The sequence below is a fragment of the Lutra lutra genome, chromosome 1 (genome assembly GCF_902655055.1).
Source record: "Lutra lutra chromosome 1, mLutLut1.2, whole genome shotgun sequence".
Lineage (NCBI taxonomy): Eukaryota > Metazoa > Chordata > Mammalia > Carnivora > Mustelidae > Lutra > Lutra lutra.
Window position 1 is genome coordinate 2,528,078 of NC_062278.1, and position 16,977 is coordinate 2,545,054.

Consider the following 16,977-nt stretch of genomic DNA (forward strand, 5'->3'; position numbering starts at 1 on the left):
GTGGCGTGACCGTGCGAGGACACACTCAGCATTGGATGCCGCCCGACGACGTGGGGTCGAACCTGCGGCAGTGACGCCGACGGCCGCGTGTGGCTCACAGATGGGCTCGCAGGCGGTCTCAGGAGAGGCCCCGACGACGTTCTGCACAGTGGCCGTGTCGCCGACTCTGGTGGCAGGGCAGGGACTCAGCTGGAAGGGCTCCTCCTGCCACCGGAAGTGCCGGAAGCCCCCCACCCCGGCTGTTTCTGCTTCCCACGCTGAGCCCTGGCGGACGCTGCAGGCCGCGGAGCCCTTCCTGGAGCGCGGCACAGGCGGCCGCCGGCGCCCGCTGTTGGCGGGGTGACCATGTGCTTCCGTCCGGAGAAGTTTCATTTAGCAGACTGTGGTTTTTGTGAGGAGAAGTTAAGAATAAAAGAATATTTTAATCGTTCTTGTCATTTGGCAGGATTCTGTCGTCAGACCTTTTGTCGTCGCCTTGAAGTTCGTGGGTTTGGTCAGTCCGTGTCCTTTACTGCAGGCGGCTTGACGCGGGCTCCCTCCCTTTCCCACGCTCGTGTGATCGCTACATTGCCCAGACGTGCTGCCTTGTTGGGTTGGTTCCGTCTTTCGTCCGTTCCTTGAGAGAAGGCGGGGCTGATGTGGGGCTTACCTCGAGCGGCCCCGGCGGCAGAGGAGCTCCGCTGCTGGCCGAGGGGCCGCTCGCAGACGGCCGACGAGGTGCTCGGCCGGGTTGGACGCTCCCCGCGGAAGCGCGCCGGCTTCCTGGGGAAGTGCCGTTTATCAGACCGTGCCGCTCGTGGAGGCCTCCCGAGGCAGTGTTAGACATCGGGAACGTGTCTGTCTTAATGCTTGAGGCGCAGTAATGTGTCCTGGTTGGGGAAGGACAGAATCAGGCTTGGCTGGTCTGTGAACACGGATGTTGGTTTTACTTTAATGGATTTTTCCTCCTCCACAGCACAGAAGAGTAACTCCAGAGACATCTTCAGTGGTGTTTCGGGAGTAACGTGCATGTGCGTTTATGCGTGACGGCCCGTGGCGGCGTCCGTAACCTGAGATGTCATCGTTGGGCCCTTGGGATAGGCGGGAAAGCGTGTTCTCTCCAGAGGGACCGGCAGGGCAAGAGCCCCAGGCTCGGAGTGTCCTGCTTTGCTGGAAGGACCCCAAAGGCCGCGTGGCAAGCACGGGTCGCCAGTGGAGAGTGGGCTGAGGTTTGCTCCCTGTGGTGTGGAAGCTGCTGTTTGTGGAATGCCAGCCCCGGGCCGAGCGTGTCGGAAGACGCTTTGATACGTCTCCTCGTTTGGTCCTGACGGTAACGATGTGGGCGATTTAACAACCAACGCCTAGCAAGCCTTTGTTTCAGTAATTTTGCTGAGATGGTGCTGGCGAGTGGCTCTGGATGACGTGTGTCCCCTCTGTAGGCTGCTGCCCTCTGTCCTGGAGGAGCTGCCAGCTCGCCTCACGTTCTCGTCTACGCGTTCAGTGTAGGAATTTGCAAAGACAAGGGCAGTCACCAGGTCAGTCAAGGAAGGGAGCTGTGTGTGTTTTCATTTCAGGCCTGACCGTGGACAGAAGGACCCTCTGAACGTGTATGGGAGCGCGTGTGTGTGTGAGCGTGAGTGTCAGCGTGTATATGAGCGTGTGTCTGAGCGAGCATATGTGTGTCAGTGTGTGTCGGTAGATGTGTGTGTGGGCATGTGTGAGCGTGTGTGTGTGAGCAAGTGTTGGGAGCATGTGTGTGAGCATGTGGGTCAGGAACATGTGTGTGAGTGTGTGTGTGAGTGTGTGTGAGCGTTGGGAGCGTGTGAGAGCATGTGTGTGAGCGTGAGCGTGTGTGTCAGGAACATGTGTGTGAGCGTGTGTGTGAGCATTTCTGTGTTGGGAGCATGTGTGTTGGGAGCGTGTGTGTGAGCGTGTGTGTCAGGAACGTGTGTGAGCATTGTGAGCGTGTGTGTGTGTGAGCGTGTGTGTGTGAGCGTGAGCATGTGTGTGTGAGCCGTGCTTTAAGGAGCCAGTTCAGCCACCAGGAAATCCATCGGGCTCGGTCTGGTGGGTTTTCCTTGTGTCCGCGTGAGTGCCTGCGCTTGGGAAGTGTGGCACTGGGAGTCAGTGTCTGGGACAAGATCTGACATAGGGTGTGTGGGTCTCTCGGTGACATGTCCTTGTCCTCTAGTCCTCATTTAGCCGTGGCCTGATTCCCGGGCTCTGCTGTTTCACCACGTCCTTCCTTCTCCTGCCCTGTGGGGTGGGTGTGGGGAAGATGGAAACACCCGTCATCGTCTGGGGAACCAGGGTCCGGGGGGCCCAGTTTGGGACGCATGGAGCTAGCGTGACGGTGATGATGGATGTGTGTGGAGAAAGGGAAGGGATAGTGAGGGGAGAGGTGGGCAGGGGAGTTCTTCGAGCTTCCTTCCTTCCTGTCGGGCAGGTGTGCCTGTCTCAGGGCTCCTTTCTAAGGAACCTGGGTCAGCACGTACCAGCTTCAGGGTCTGTGTCCAAAGAAACGCAATTTAAGAATTCTTTATCCTTTTATTGAAATCTGGTCACCTCCTGGCCTTCCAGTTTGAATTTTCCCCCAAATCCCTGCAGATAATAATAGGGAAGTTGCCTGCCACGGAGCCTGTGGCCAGCAGTCAGTCCTCCGGCCCAGCAGCCGGCCCATGGGGTTGGCGTACCTTGCTGAGCCAAGCCGGTTATGGGCGTGACGCGTTCGTTAAGCCTGCCTGCACGCACGCTCCTTCCAGATGCTGCTGCTGGGGACAGATGCGGCCGTGTGAGCTGAGTGCTTCTCAGAGGTGTCTGTGACAGACACCAGTGACGGGAGAGCTCAGAACTGTGAAGGGTGTCACCCAGGGAAGTTGCGGCTGACTTCGAATTTGCCGGTGGCTCTCCTAGCCCACTTCTCTCTCCCACATCCTGCGCACTCCGCAATGTAGAAACGTTTACAGAGATCTGTGTACTGTTTTGGAGGAAACACGGTATGGTGCAGTGATTTCCTGTCCCTCTCAGTGCTCAGCAGGACTTCGTGAGAAGAAAACATCCCCAGAATGTCAGGAGGGGACTAAACGGCTAGAAATGTAGAAAAAAGCCAAGCAGACTGTTACTTCATTTGTTTCAAGTCGCCAGAGCGTTAATAACGAGATAATGCTTAGGAAAATAGCGTGGGCTCACTTGTCTGATTTTCAAGAAGAGGCAGAGTGACTCTGTGTCCATAGGAATCAGGACGTCGGTTGTGAAAGGACAGGGATTGACTGGAAGGGAAGGGGCATGAGGGAGCTTTGTGGTGACAGAAGTGTTGCATATCCCATCAGGATTACGGTTCAGACAGGTGTGTACACGTGTCAAAACTTTCTGAGTTGTGCAGGTAAGATCTGTGCAGTTGATGCAAAATTTAACTCCATTTTGATAAGACCATCCAAGAAAAATGGAGGGTTTTTTCCACATATTTTTACACTCTGTAGTAATTAAGAAGCAGAGCTTATTGTACGTGTCCTTATTTTTATTCTTCTCATTCTTTGCTTTTTCTTGGTGTTCCAAGATTGTTTCTTTTATCACTTCTCTCCTGTTCAGGGAATGTCCTGAGCTGTTCTCTCTCCAGTTCATTCCCTCAGACTTAGCGAAAGTTTGCAGAAGTGGTGCCTAGAAGATCGTACAAAGAAAGAAAAAACTACTGAAAGCTGTGTGAGAAAAATGGCACATCAGCCACGGGAGAAAAGTAATTCAGTGATACCCTGCTTCCCTGATGTTAGCGCCTTCTGGAGCCACAGACGAGTTACTGACACAGGAGAGCCACGTCGGTGCCCTACTAGAGCCTCGTCTGTAGCTTTCATCAGAATCTTGACAATTTTCCTACTAATCTTTCTCTGAAAACAGGTAGAACTCACAAACAATGAAATTCAACCATGTACAGTGTACGATTCCGTCATTTTAGTACGTTAACAGTTGTGCAAGCGTGACACGGTCTTCCTAATTTTAGAGTATTTTCATCACTACTGGTAGAAATCACCAGCCCATTAGCAGCCGCTCCCGTTCTCTTCCCCCAGCCCCTGCAAACTGCGAATCTGCTTTCTCTGTCCATGCATGTCCTTTAATCTGGGCCATTCACAAAGCTGGAATTATGTCATTTGTGAGTTCTTTCATTGAGCGTGTTTTCACGGGTCGTCTGTGCTGTACTGTGTGTCAGTCCGTCCTGCTGCTGCCAAATAATGTTTTCCTGCGTGGATACACCACATGCTGTTTGTCCACTTGTCACATGATAGGCACTTGGGGGACCCCCATCCTGGGGCTGTGTTGCGACTTGTGAAGTTGCCACTGGTGAGGTGCAGCGAAGCTGCCCAGATGGCCAGCGGTAGCTCAACAACAGGCCACCAGAGGGATTGGGAAAGAGGTCCTGGAGGGGCCTGGGAGGGCCACATGGGGAGGGAGGACAGAGTGCAGACACAGGGCAGCAGGACATGGGCTGGGTGCCTTTATCAGGGTCTGTGGGTGAGTGCTCTGGGCTCCTGGGTGAGGGCTGGACAGAAGAGTGGGGCTCTGGGAAGGCCCATGGGGCTCCATCGAAGACGCACGTCAGGGGAAGGTGCTGTGAGGTGGGTGGGGTTGGTCCTCAGGGCTGCGGGAGAAGTCCTGCCGGGAACTGCGTTTGCTTGTGACTCGCTGGGCTGTTTTCTAGGGCACCTGTGTGCTTGAGCGCCTGCTGTCAGTTCCCGGTCCCTTCAGGCCACTTGACCGAATGGAAGGGACCCTGCAGCTAAGCTGCGGTTTCAGCAGGGATGTCACTGAGCGGGGCTGCGGCGAATGGTCCCGGACGCGTTTTGTGTGGTGCAGCCTTGCTATGAGAGTAGTCTGCTGGTGACAGAGTGTCTAAGTTTTCTTTCATCTGAGGATGTCTGGAGTTCCTCTTCATTTCTGAAGGACATTTTCACTGGGTATAGGATTCTGGGTTGATGATTCTTTTTTTCTGACATGTAGGAAGTGTTGTGTCACTTTGTTCTGGCGCCTGTAGTTCCTGGTGAGGGATCCAGTATCATTGGATTGTTTTTCCTCCCATAGGCAACGTCTCAGTTCTCTCTTGCAGCTTTCAAGATTTATTTCCTTTGTTTTCAGTTTTCAGAAGTTTGGCTATGATGTGTCTTGGCATAGATTTCTTTTTTGTGTGTGTGTGTGATTTTATTGTTTTGTTCAGTGTTCCCAGAGTCATTGTTTATGCACCACACCCCGTGCTTCACGCAATACGTAGATTTCTTGAGGTCCATCCCAATTTGAGTTTGCTCAGCTTTTTAGATCGGTAGGTCTGTGTTCTGCCGAACAGGGTAAGACTCAGCTCTTGTTTCTTAGATGCTTTCCAGCCCTGCGATGAGACGAATGTTAGATCTTCTTTATGGTCCCACTGGACCCCGGGGGCTCTGTGGTTTTTTTCTCTTTTTTCTCTCTGTTATTCAGGTTGGGTAATTTCTATGGTGCTATCTTCCAGTTCACTGATCTTTCCTCTGTCCCTTCCTCTTTCTCTATCAAGTTTTTAATTTCACTTATTGTATTTTTCAGTTCTAATGTTTCCCCTTTGTTCTTCTTTATATCTTTGATTTCTTTGCTGAGATTTTTTTTTTCATTTGCTTCCAGCAGGTTACAATAGTTCATTGAATAACTTTTATATTGGCTGCTTAAAAACTCTCGTCCGATTATCTTCATATCTACATTGTTTTTGTGTTGGAGTCAGGTGAATGCCTTCTCTCACTCTGGTTGATTCACTCATCTCCCAACTCGTAACTGAGACATCTTAGGAATGTTTTCTGTCTCAAGTAATAAGTCTCCCATGATTATTTTAAAAGATAAAGTGAGTAGTAAAAGCTCAGAATTTGCTAATCTGTGGCCTGAACAGACCTAAGTTCTGTGTTATTTTCCTCCTGTAGAGTACATAAAGTGATTACCTTTCTCTTCGTCTGTGTTCCCTCCCAACTGGATTCTCTCCTTCATGTGTGTTTGCCTTCCTGATTCTGTGTACCCGTGCCGTCCTCTCTCTTGGTGTACTTCCTTGTTAGGCAGAGCATGTCCTGCCAGGTCTCCAGAGAATGGGTGTGTGGGAGACAAAGCTTCTGAGATAATATGTGTTTGGATAATGTTTATTTATTATTTTTTTAAGATTTTATTTACTTATTTGACAGATCACAAGTAGGCAGAGAGGCAGGCAGAGAGAGAGAGGAGGAAGCAGGCTCCCTGCTGAGCAGAGAGCCCGATGTGGGGCTCGATCCCAGGACTCTGGGATCATGACCTGAGCCAAAGGCAGAGGCTTAACCCACTGAGCCACCCAGGCGCCCCAGGATAATGTTTATTTTACCCTCACCTAAAGTAGTCATAGTTTGGCTGGGTATAGAATCTCAGGTTAGAATTATTTTTTTATTTCCGAATTTTGAAGACTATTACTGTATCTTCTAGTGTCCAGTGTTGAGCAGTTTTGACTCCTCACTCTTTGTATCTGACCTGTTTTTTCCTCTAGAAGCATATAGAATCTTGTGTTTCATTTTTTGAGCTGAAATTTTATGCTGATTTGACTGGGGTATTGCATGTATATTTTATTAATGTTGGTAGAAACTAAAGGGGCCCCTTTCAGTTTGGAAACTTAGGTCTTTTAGTTCTAGTAATCTTTTTTCAATTATTTTGAATTATTGAGTCATTACTCTTTGTTGACTCCGTTTTCTCTTTTTGGACTATCTGTGGTCTGAATGTTTAGGCTCCTAGTCTAGTCCTCTTTTTCTTCTGTTCTCCATCTCTTTGTATTTTTTTTAGTACCACTTCTAAAAAACTTTTTATTTTTTAAATTTCTTTTCAGTGTTCTAGAATTCATTGTTTATGCACCACACCCAATGCTCCATGCAGTACGTGCCCTCCTTAATACCCACCACCAGGCTCCCCCAACCCCCACCTCCTCCCCTCCAAAACCCTCAGTTTGTTTCTCAGAGTCCACAGTCTCTCATGGTTCATCTCCCCCTCCGATTTCCCCCAACTCACTTCTCCTCTCCATCTCCTAATGTCCTCTGTGTTATTCCTTATGTTCCACAAGTAAGCGAGACCATATGATAGTTGACTCTCTCTGCTTGATTTACTTCACTTGGCATAATCTCCTCTAGTCCCGTCCATGTTGCTACAAACTTTGGGTATTCATCCTTTCTGATGGAGGCATAATACTCCATAGTATATATGGACCACATCTTCCTTATCCATTCGTCCGTTGAAGGGCATCTGGGTTCTTTCCACAGTTTGGCGACCGTGGCCTTTGCTGCTATGAACATTGGGGTACAGATGGCCCTTCTTTTCACTACCTCTGTATCTTTGGGGTAAATACCCAGTAGTTAGCACCACTTTTAAGAGATTTCTGCAACTTTATTTTCCATCCTTCCTATGGAGAGCTTCATCTCTACTATCATGCATTTAATTTCTAGCTGCCTTTTTTTTGGAATTAAAAAATGTAACATCTCATTCTTGAATAATGGATGATATAACTTCTATCTCATTGAGGAAGGTATTAATATTTTTTAAAAATTTTCTTCTTGTTGCGCACTCTTTTCTTTTCCCTCCTTTTGTTTCTGTTGAAAATGATGACCATCTTTTTCTCAGAGATCTGGTGATATGCATTGTCTTCTCATGTTTAAGGGTGAGATTCGTAGTACAACACCCATTCGTGATAAAAAACCCTCAACAAAGTAGGTCTAGTGAGAACTTACTTCAACATAATAAAGGCCAGATATAAAGAACCCACAGCGAACATCATAATGGGAAAGACTGGGAGCTTTTCCCCTGAGGTCAAGGTCAAGACAAGGATGTCTACTCTCATCACTTTTATTCAGCGTAGTGCTGAAAGTCCTAGCTACGGCAATCAGACAACACAAAGAAATAAAATCATGCAAATTGGTAAGGAAGAGGGAAGACGTTCGCTATTTGCAGATGACACAATACGCTATATAAAGAACCCCAAAGACTCTACTAAAAACACTATTGGACCCGATACATGAATTCAATAAAGTCACAGGATACAAAAATCAGCAAAGAGAAACATGTTGCATTTGTATACACTAATAACCAAGCAGCAGAAAGTGAAATTAAGAAAACAATCCCATTTACAGCTGTACCAAAAACAATAAAATACCTAGGAATAAAGCTAACCAAGGAGGTGAACGATCCACACTCTGAAAACTATAAAGCATGGATGAGAGAAATTGAAGGTGATGCAAAGGAATGGGAAGACATTCCATATTCACGGATCAGAAGAACAGATACTGTTAAAATGCCCATATACCCAACGAATCTGCGGATCTAATGCAATCCCTATCAGAATGCATGTTTCACAGAATGAGAATAAACAGTTCTTAAATTTGTATGGAACCATGAAAGACCCCGAATAGCCAAAGCAACCCAGAAAATGAAAAAGCAAAACAAAACTGGAGGTTTCACAATCCCAGACTTCAATTTATATTACAGAGTTGTAATAATCAAAATAGTATGGTACTGGTACAAAAAGAGACACACAGACCAATGGAACAGAACTAAACCCATAATTATATGGTCAATTAATCTTTGACGAAGGAGGAAAGAATATGCAATAGGAAAAAGACAATTTCTTCAACAAATGGTGTTGGGAAAAGTGGACAGCTACACGCAGAAGAATGAAACTAGATCACTTTCTTATACCACACACAAAAATAAATTCAAAATATATTAAAGACCTAAATGTGAGACCTGAAAACAGAAATCCTAGAGGAGAACACATGCAGTACTTTCTCTAACATCAGCCATAGCAACATTTTTCTAGATCCATCTCCTGAAGCAAGGGAAATAAAAACAAAAATAAATTATCGGGACTTCTTCAAGAAAAAAAAAATTTCTGCACAGCCAAGGAAACATCAATGAAACTGAAAAACAACTTACAGAATGGGAGAAGACGTTTGCAAATGACCTATCCAACGGAGGGTTAGTATGCAAAATACATAAAGACTTGATACAACCCAACACAGGAACCCCAGATAATCCAATTTAAAAAATGGCCGGAAGACCTGAACGGGCAGTTCTCCAAAGAAGACATTGAAATGGCTAAAAGACAAATGAAAAGATGCTTAACATCACTCATCAGCAGAGAAATGGAGATCCAAACCACAGTGAGATCCCACCTCACACCCGTCAGGATGAAAATCAACAACACGAGAAACGACAGGTGTTGGCGAGGATGCGGAGAAAGGGGAGCCCCGTGCACCGCTGCTGGGAATGCAAGCTAGCGCGGCCGCTCTGGAAAACAGTACAGAGTGTCCCCAAAAGGCTAAAAACGGAGCGACCCTATGACCCAGTATTTGCAGTACTGGATATTTACCCCAAAACATAAGAGCACTAATTCAAAGGGATACGGACACCCCTATGTGAGAAGCACTATTATTTACAGTGGCCAAACTGGGGAAGCAGCCCATGCGTCCAGTGACTGATGAACGGATAAACGTGTGTGTGTGTGTGTGTGTGTGTGTGTGTGTGTGTGACACGTATACATACACACACATATATATACATGTATATAAAATGGAATATCACTCAGCCACCAAAAAGAATGAAATCTTGCCATTTCCAATGATGTGGATGGAGTTACAGAGTACAATGCTAAGCAAAAGGAGTCAGAAAGACAAACGCTGTAGGATTTCCCTCGTGCGGAATTCAAGAAACAGAAACGAGACACATGAGTAACGGATAAAAAAGAGGCAGACCAAGAAACAGACCCTTCCCTGAACAAACTGACGGTCAGCAGAGGGGAGGTAGGCGGCGGGACGGGTGAGATGGGCGGTGGGGATTCCAGAGTGTGCGTGTGGTGACGAGTAACGCGTAGGAGTGCTGGATCGCGGCACGGTACACCTGAAACGCGCGCAGCACGTGCGTCACCTCCGCTAGAGGGGACGGTGGGAGCGGTTTCTGCTGCCGGATGCCCCGCTTGTGTGCAGTGGGTAGCTGGACTGTGGTGAGAGCCGGCGCAGCCGCTCCCCGGGAACCCACGGGCCGGCACCATTCACGCTTTCTCAGCTTGGCCGCAGAGGACTCATGTAGTCTCCTGTCTGCAGGGCAGAGGCCTACGGACTCTGGAAACACAGTAGGGAGGACGGGGTGTCTTCAAATTTATGGGTACATTTTTGCATACTTCATGTGTTCTCCAGAGAGAGCATCCTTCTTCACTTATGCCTGAGGTCCCTGCCCCAGATTGTTTAGAAAATAGATAACCAGGGGCACCTGGGTGGCTCAGTGGGTTAAGCCTCTGCCTTCAGCTCAGGTCATGATCCCAGGGTCCTGGGATCGAGCCCGGCATCGGGCTCTCTACTCAGCGGGGAACCTGCTTCCTCCCCTCTCTCTGCCTGGCTCTCTGCCTACTTGTGATCTGTCTCTGTCAAGTAAATAAATAAAATCTTTAAAATATATATATATAGATAGATAGATAGATAACCAGTCCTTGAGGGAAAAAGCAATGGCTTAGGGGAAGGGAGTAAGGAAGAGGGTCCAGAGATGTAATTTTTTCCCCTTTTTTAAAGGTCAGTGTCACTGAGTTACAATTTCATGTGGGGCGAAATCCACTTAACCAGTACGGAGTTCCAAGACTTGCGACATACGCGTCACATCCGTGTAAACCGTAGTTAATGCCCAGGACGGTTTCATCTCCGCAGTCGTCCTGTGCCACGGTGGGATCGTCCCCTCCCGCTGCCAGGCCTTGGCAACTGCAGGCCTCTTCTCTCTTCCTGCGGCTTTGACATCTGCAGAGGCGTATGTCTGCAGTCACCAGTGCAGATCTTAAAGTCCAGCTTGTTCCTCGGCATAATTCGAGATTTATCATGTTTTGTGTGTATCAGTTGCTAATTTATTTTATTGCTATTTACATTTTTACCCTACGGAGATGCCGTGGTCTCTTTTTATCTATTCATCAGTTGAAAGATGTTTGGGTTATTTCCAGATTTTCGCAACAATGAGTAAAGACACTGTGAGTAAAATATTTGAAAATACGTTTAACCAAAGTAGATACATGAATGGGAAGTGAGCACGTGAAAAGATGTGTCTTTTTCAATATTTTGACAATTCTTATTGGGTGGTTTGTTTTATTATTAGTAATTATTGAGTATTTTTGAGTTTATACTCTGTATTCCGTTGTTTTTTTTTTTTTTTAATAAATCAGATACATGTTTTACAAGTATTTTCTTCTGGCCTACTGGTTCATCTTTTCATTTCCTAACTATATCTTTGGAAGAGCAGATGTTTTTGATAGCGCTTACTCATTTTTTTCTTCTATGGATTGTGCTTTTGGTTTTATATCTGAGAAATTCTTACCAAACTCAAGATTACAAAGATTTTCTCTTGTTTTCTTCAGAAGTTCTTGGTGTTTTAGGTTTTACATTTAAGTCTATTATTAATTTTCAGGTAAGTTTTGTATGTGAGGCAAGGGATGTATTCAAGTTCTCTGTTTTTACGTATGAGTGTTCAATTTTTTCCAGCACTGATTGTTGAAAAGGCTATTATTTTTCAAATTAATTAATTTTTTATGGTGCGAAAGGTGCTTTAATTATAGCACAGGTCCATAGACTAGAAGAGTTGCACTGGGTTTGGTGAGGAGCATGTGATTATACATACTTTTAAGTTTGTGGAGGGAGGGGCAGGGGTAGAGATAATGTACATTTCTAAGGAATTTCTGTTTGCTGAAAGTAGGGAGTACTAGTACGTGAAGGTCTGGCTATTTGTCAAGATAAGGTTGTATTTAGTCTTTGATGAAATATCTACATTAAGACAGCCATGAGTTACTTGAGGAATCCTTTTTTTTTTTTAAAGATTTTATTTATTCATTTGAGAGAGAGATTACAAGTAGGCAGAGAGGCAGGCAGAGAGAGGGCAAAGCAGGCTCCCTGCTGAGCAGAGACCCTGATGTGGGGCTTGATCCCAGGACCCCGAGATCATGACCTGAGCCAGAGGCAGAGGCTTTAACCCACTGAGCCATGTAGGTGCCCCTCCTTTTAAATTAATTAATTTAAGTAATCTCTACATCCAGCATGGGGCTTGAACTCACAACCGCAAGATCAAAATTCCTACTCTCTTCTAACGGAACCAAGACAGGTAACCTGAAAAGGCTATTTTTTAAAAAAATTAAAATGCATTTCTTAAAAAGAATATAAAATGCCATTTATATGTTTATATGTTTGTTGAGATTTTACAAAACTGTGGTGTGTTCCAGTGTTTTCTAATCCTGTTTCTTTCTTTCCTTTTTTTTTTTTTTAAATTTTATTTATTTGAGAGAGAGGGCATGAGAGGGGAGAGGTCAGAGGGAGCAGCAGACGCCCCACCAAGCAGGAAGCCCGATGTGGGACTTGATCCTGGGACTCCAAGATCATGACCTCAGCTGAAGGCTGTCGCCCAACCAATGAGCCCCCGAGGCTAATCCTGTTTCATGTATCTCTGTGGTTGTCCCTTCACCAGTATCACTCTGTCTTGATAACTCTTAAGTCTTGAAATCAAGTACTCTGAGTCTTTCACTGTTTTTCTAAACTGTTTTGGCTGTCTTAATTCCTTTACTTTTCCAAAGAAAATTGAGAATTAGTTTGTTGATTCTACAAACAAGCTTACTGGGACTCTGGCTGGGAGTGCCTGGGTGTGGATCACTGGGCGAGTTGACATAACAGTATCAGGTCCTCTGGTCCATAAGCACTTCTCTCTCTCCGTTTACTTACATCCTCATTAATTTCTTACATCGGTGTTTTATGGTTTTTAGCATACAGATCTTGCACACATTTTGTGAGATCTGTACCTAAATGTATTTTGTTTTTGGTGCTATTGTGAATGATAGTCTTTTAAAACAATTCCGTTTCCAAAGTATTGTTACTGATACGTGGATACAGTTGGTCATCGCGGGCTGACCTTGCTCCACTCAATTGTTCAGGGCTTCTGTGTTTTTACTGATTTTCTTTTCCTTACTTTTTAAAATCAGTAATGGAAAGAACATTCAGTGTTCAGCTCTGAGAATCGATTTGCCCGTAGCGTTCTATCCTATCTTGCTGTGTCTTTTGAAGCTCTGTCATTCGGTGCGTCCACACGCGACCGAGACTCTTCTGCCTTCTTGGTGGGTGACCGCTCTGTGGTTAGGCAGTGTTACTCCGCGGTCCTGGTAATGTTTCCTGTTCTGAAGTCTACTTTGTTTGGTAGTAATATAGGCTCTGTAGGCGTATTTTAAATATTTGTTTTTACTTTTAACCTCTGTCTTTGTATTTATCTTGAGTGTCCTGTGAGCAATGTATAGCGAAGTCTTGCTGTGTTATGCATCCTCTGGCTTCTAATCGATGTTTTTTAAATTTTTATTTCTTTTCAGTGTCCTCGGTGTGTCGATACTATTTGCATTTAATGTATAGAGAAAAATAGAAAAGTATCTCTAGTTTCTTTTTTCCTCTTTTTTTTGTTCGCTGTTAGATTATTTTAATATTCTATTTTATGGTACTGTTGGCTTATCATTTATGCTTTAAACACTTTTTTTATGACTTGCCCTAGGGTCTACATTACAATCAGATGCACTCTAGGAATGTACATCGGTGTTCCCCGTCTATGAATCCTGTTTGGTTCAGATTCGTTTTCTAGCTGGGTCATATCTGGGTCTGGCCCTATGGATTACTTCGTCACTCCACCGTGGGCCTTTTGTTTCCCTTGTTTGTCGTAATTTCTGATTGGATGTTGGACATTGTGTGCAGAGCAAAAGAGCGGACTTTTTCTGTAACGGGCTGAATAGTAAATATCTTTCAGGCCATATGTGGTCTCTGCTGCACATTCTCCCCCCCCTTTTAAAAAAGTGTCCCTGGGCGCCTGGGTGGCTCAGTGGGTTAAGCCGCTGCCTTCGGCTCAGGTCATGATCTCAGGGTCCTGGGATCGAGTCCCGCATCGGGCTCTCTGCTCAGCAGGGAGCCTGCTTCCCTCTCTCTCTCTCTCTCTCTGCCTGCCTCTCTACTTGTGATCTCTGTCTGTCAAATAAATAAATAAAATCTTTAAAAAAAAAAATAAAAAAGTGTCCCTTTAAAATGTAAAAATCACTCTTCACTCACAGCCTGTACAGAAATGGCTCATGGGCGGCATTTGGTCTCCAGGTCGTAGTGAGCCGGCCTGTCTGCAGCAGGGGTGAGGTCAGCATGGCCATGGACAGGGCCGTGCATCCTCTCTTGCAGGGCTGTCGGTGTGCGGTGAGATGGGTGTGGGTTTTGTTCTCGCCTTCTGTGCACCATGGGCTTCCAGGTCTCCTCTCTTCCTCCCGCAGTATGAGGCGAGAGCTGGGCTGCCCAAATGTCTTCCTCGGCACCCTGCTCCCCCCTGTGCGGCTGACCCTCCCTTTGCGCCTGTGTTCAGGGGTCACCTTCCTTCCTCTCGCTCCTTTCCTGGCTGTAGATGGCTGTTACTGGCTGCTGGGAGTTTGCTGTGCTGATGCTGGGGGACAAGGGAAGTTCTTTGTTGTTTTGGGTCAACACCTGTCCATCTGCCTCTGGGTGCTGAGGCCTTCCCAGCGATCCTGCCCTCCTCCCTGTGGCAGCCACACTCTGCCGTGGGTCTCTGGCCGGCCCATACTGGGAGAAGTTGCCATGTCCTCCCCCAGAGTAGGAGGACTCAAATGGTCCAGCCCCAGGACGTCCTGCCCTCCGTCCTGGGTGGAGCGCTGCCATCTTCACTGGGCCCTGGAGGCCCGGCTCAGCGCGGGGTCTGTGGCAGCATCCACACTCGGCAGCTCTCACCACGGACTTCCCGAGTCTGCTCTTGTGATCCACTCACTTGTTCAAAGAGTTAAGCGTAGCGCTAAGAAAGAGGGATTGATTTTGAGCCTGGTTCCCATCACGACATCCGGCCGAGAGTGGACGGACGGCACACTGAGGCTTCCCGGTCGGCAGGCACAAGGAGCAGGACAGCCGGAGCCTCCTGGTTACGGCTGTGGCTCCGCGCCGGGCTGTTCGCATCCAGCCATGCTGCGGCGATGCTGCGGCGCGTGCCCACCACTAGCTTCCCGGACTCGAGAGAGCCTTCTTCGGGAACAGGGCGGCACTGTGCGTCCTGCTGCCCATGACTCTGGGGCCCCGGGGGCCCCAGGGAGCTGCCGTGCCTGTGCGGGGCTCAGGGGGACCGATGTGCTCCGAGTACAGACGGGGCAGTACCTCTTACACAGTCTCCCGTGGGCGCAAACGCGGGCAGCACGAAGGCGCTCTTATTTTTAGTTCCGCGTCTTCAGACTATCCGAGTGTGAGTGGTATTTGAGGATGGACGTCACTAAATCGATGGTCATTGAGTTCTGTTGTGTCACTCTTAGGCACTAAGCCTTTAACCTCAAGAAGTGACAGTGTCTCAGTCAGCTGGTGGTCACCGAGCCATCAGACCTGTCGTTCCGAAAGGCTGAGAGCTCCTGAGGGATAGACTTCACCGGTTCCTGCAGAGTCTCATTCTAACCAGAAGCGTTCCCTCTCTCCCCCAGACCCGGACACAGAGGTGTGTCTCCACGTGCTGCGACTCGTCCAGTCTGTGGTCCTGGAGCCGGAAGTCTTCTCCAAGTCGGCCTCCGAGTTCCGGAGCTCCCTGCCTCTGCAGCGCATCGTGGCCATGGCCAAGAGCCGCAACCCGCACCTGCAAACCGTGGCCCAGGAGCTCCTGGAGGACCTCCACGCCCTGGAGCGTGACCAGTAGGGGCGCTCGGTGTGTCCCTTCCCCTCCCCCAGGCCCCCACTTTGTGTTCCGAAACAGTCACCGTGCGTCATGTGTTATAGACGGTAGAATGTGAGTGACTTGAGAGGGACGTGAATGCGTATGTATCCACACCACTTCCTCCTGCAAGCGAGAGTGCCCGTGGGCGGCTGCTTGACCCGGCCAGGGGGCGGCCTGCAGAAGATCCATCCTTCCGGTGAGGCCCATGTCCAGGACCCGGAGGAGGGCCGTCTTAGAGCAGCTCCCGGTGCTCAGGGGACTTCCCGAGACCGCTGGGTTCCCGGGCACGAAGGGGATGAGATAGCCACGTGTCCCGCTGGTCAGCATTTTCCTGAGATACATGTTTTGAAAAACAGTTCATTCTCTCTCTAGTAGTGATAATTGATTCCCTAAAATGCAAGTTCACCTTTAAGCCTTTCGGTGAACTTGCTAGTTCAGGTGACATTGGACGTTTCAGTTGTTTTTTTGTGCCTGTTTTACTTTTGAATAAAGAAAGCCAGAAGAGTCACTGGTGTGCACGACTCCTGTGTTCTGAAACACTACGCTCGCTATCAGGAAGTCGCTTACTAAGATGCAGATACTTGGTCGGTGGGAAGCACTGTCCTTACGCTGTTCTGGGCATTTGTACACTCGGAAGTCCCACTTTCCATACAGGAGAGATCAGGAACAGGGGCCTCCCCGACGAGCGCCCGGACCGCTGGGTGAGTTCTTCAGATGACGTCTGCCGGAGTGTCCCAGGGTGCCCACAGCTCGCAGATCCTTCTCAGCTGTGCCTGGGCCGCTGGCAGAGCAACAGAAGCGGGCGCGTGAGAGGGGACGTTCCGTCCGGGTCACCCCAGAGAGTCACATCAGGGAGCTCGTTCACTCCTTTCTTGGGCTGCTTCCCTCCTAGAGATGCTGTGGGCGCTCGGGCTCGGGGTACCTCTCGGGGTGAAGGAACGTGCTGCAGCCAGGTGCTGGGGGTCTCGTCCACATCTGTAAGCTGCGTCTGCTGTGTGGCGCGCCCCGAGAGCTTCATCTTTCTAGCCAGGGGTGGGGAGGACAGCGCGGGCAGTCTCGGGGGCCGACAGAACGGCGAACGCTGTCAGGTCGGCGGAGCCGGAAAGCCGTGCGGGAGGTGGCTTGAGACCCGTGGGTGCAGAATTTGGTCCATCTGTGTGCGCTGGCTTGGGAGGTCTGACCGCTGGCGGGTAAAACTGAGGACGCTAGACTCTTTCTAGCGTGGAATTTTCTGTTTGTGTGTTTGTTAAGGTAATGGGAATAAACCCA

The 16,977-nt window shown here is 48.2% G+C and overlaps 1 protein-coding gene across 3 annotated transcripts in view; it reads left to right on the top strand.

Moving 5' to 3' along the window:
• The window catches only part of HSF2BP (heat shock transcription factor 2 binding protein), a 102,809-nt gene extending 86,593 nt beyond the window's left edge, over positions 1-16,216 (top strand). For 2 of the 3 annotated variants that reach the window (XM_047718987.1, XM_047719026.1), the window contains exon 8: positions 15,482-16,216. In XM_047718987.1, coding sequence (XP_047574943.1) covers positions 15,482-15,690 — 209 coding nt within the window. In that variant the 3' untranslated portion in view covers positions 15,691-16,216. The remainder of the gene's footprint in view (positions 1-15,481) is intronic. The other variant, XR_007125294.1, reaches the window with a different exon arrangement.
• Positions 16,217-16,977: the final 761 nt, after the last annotated feature.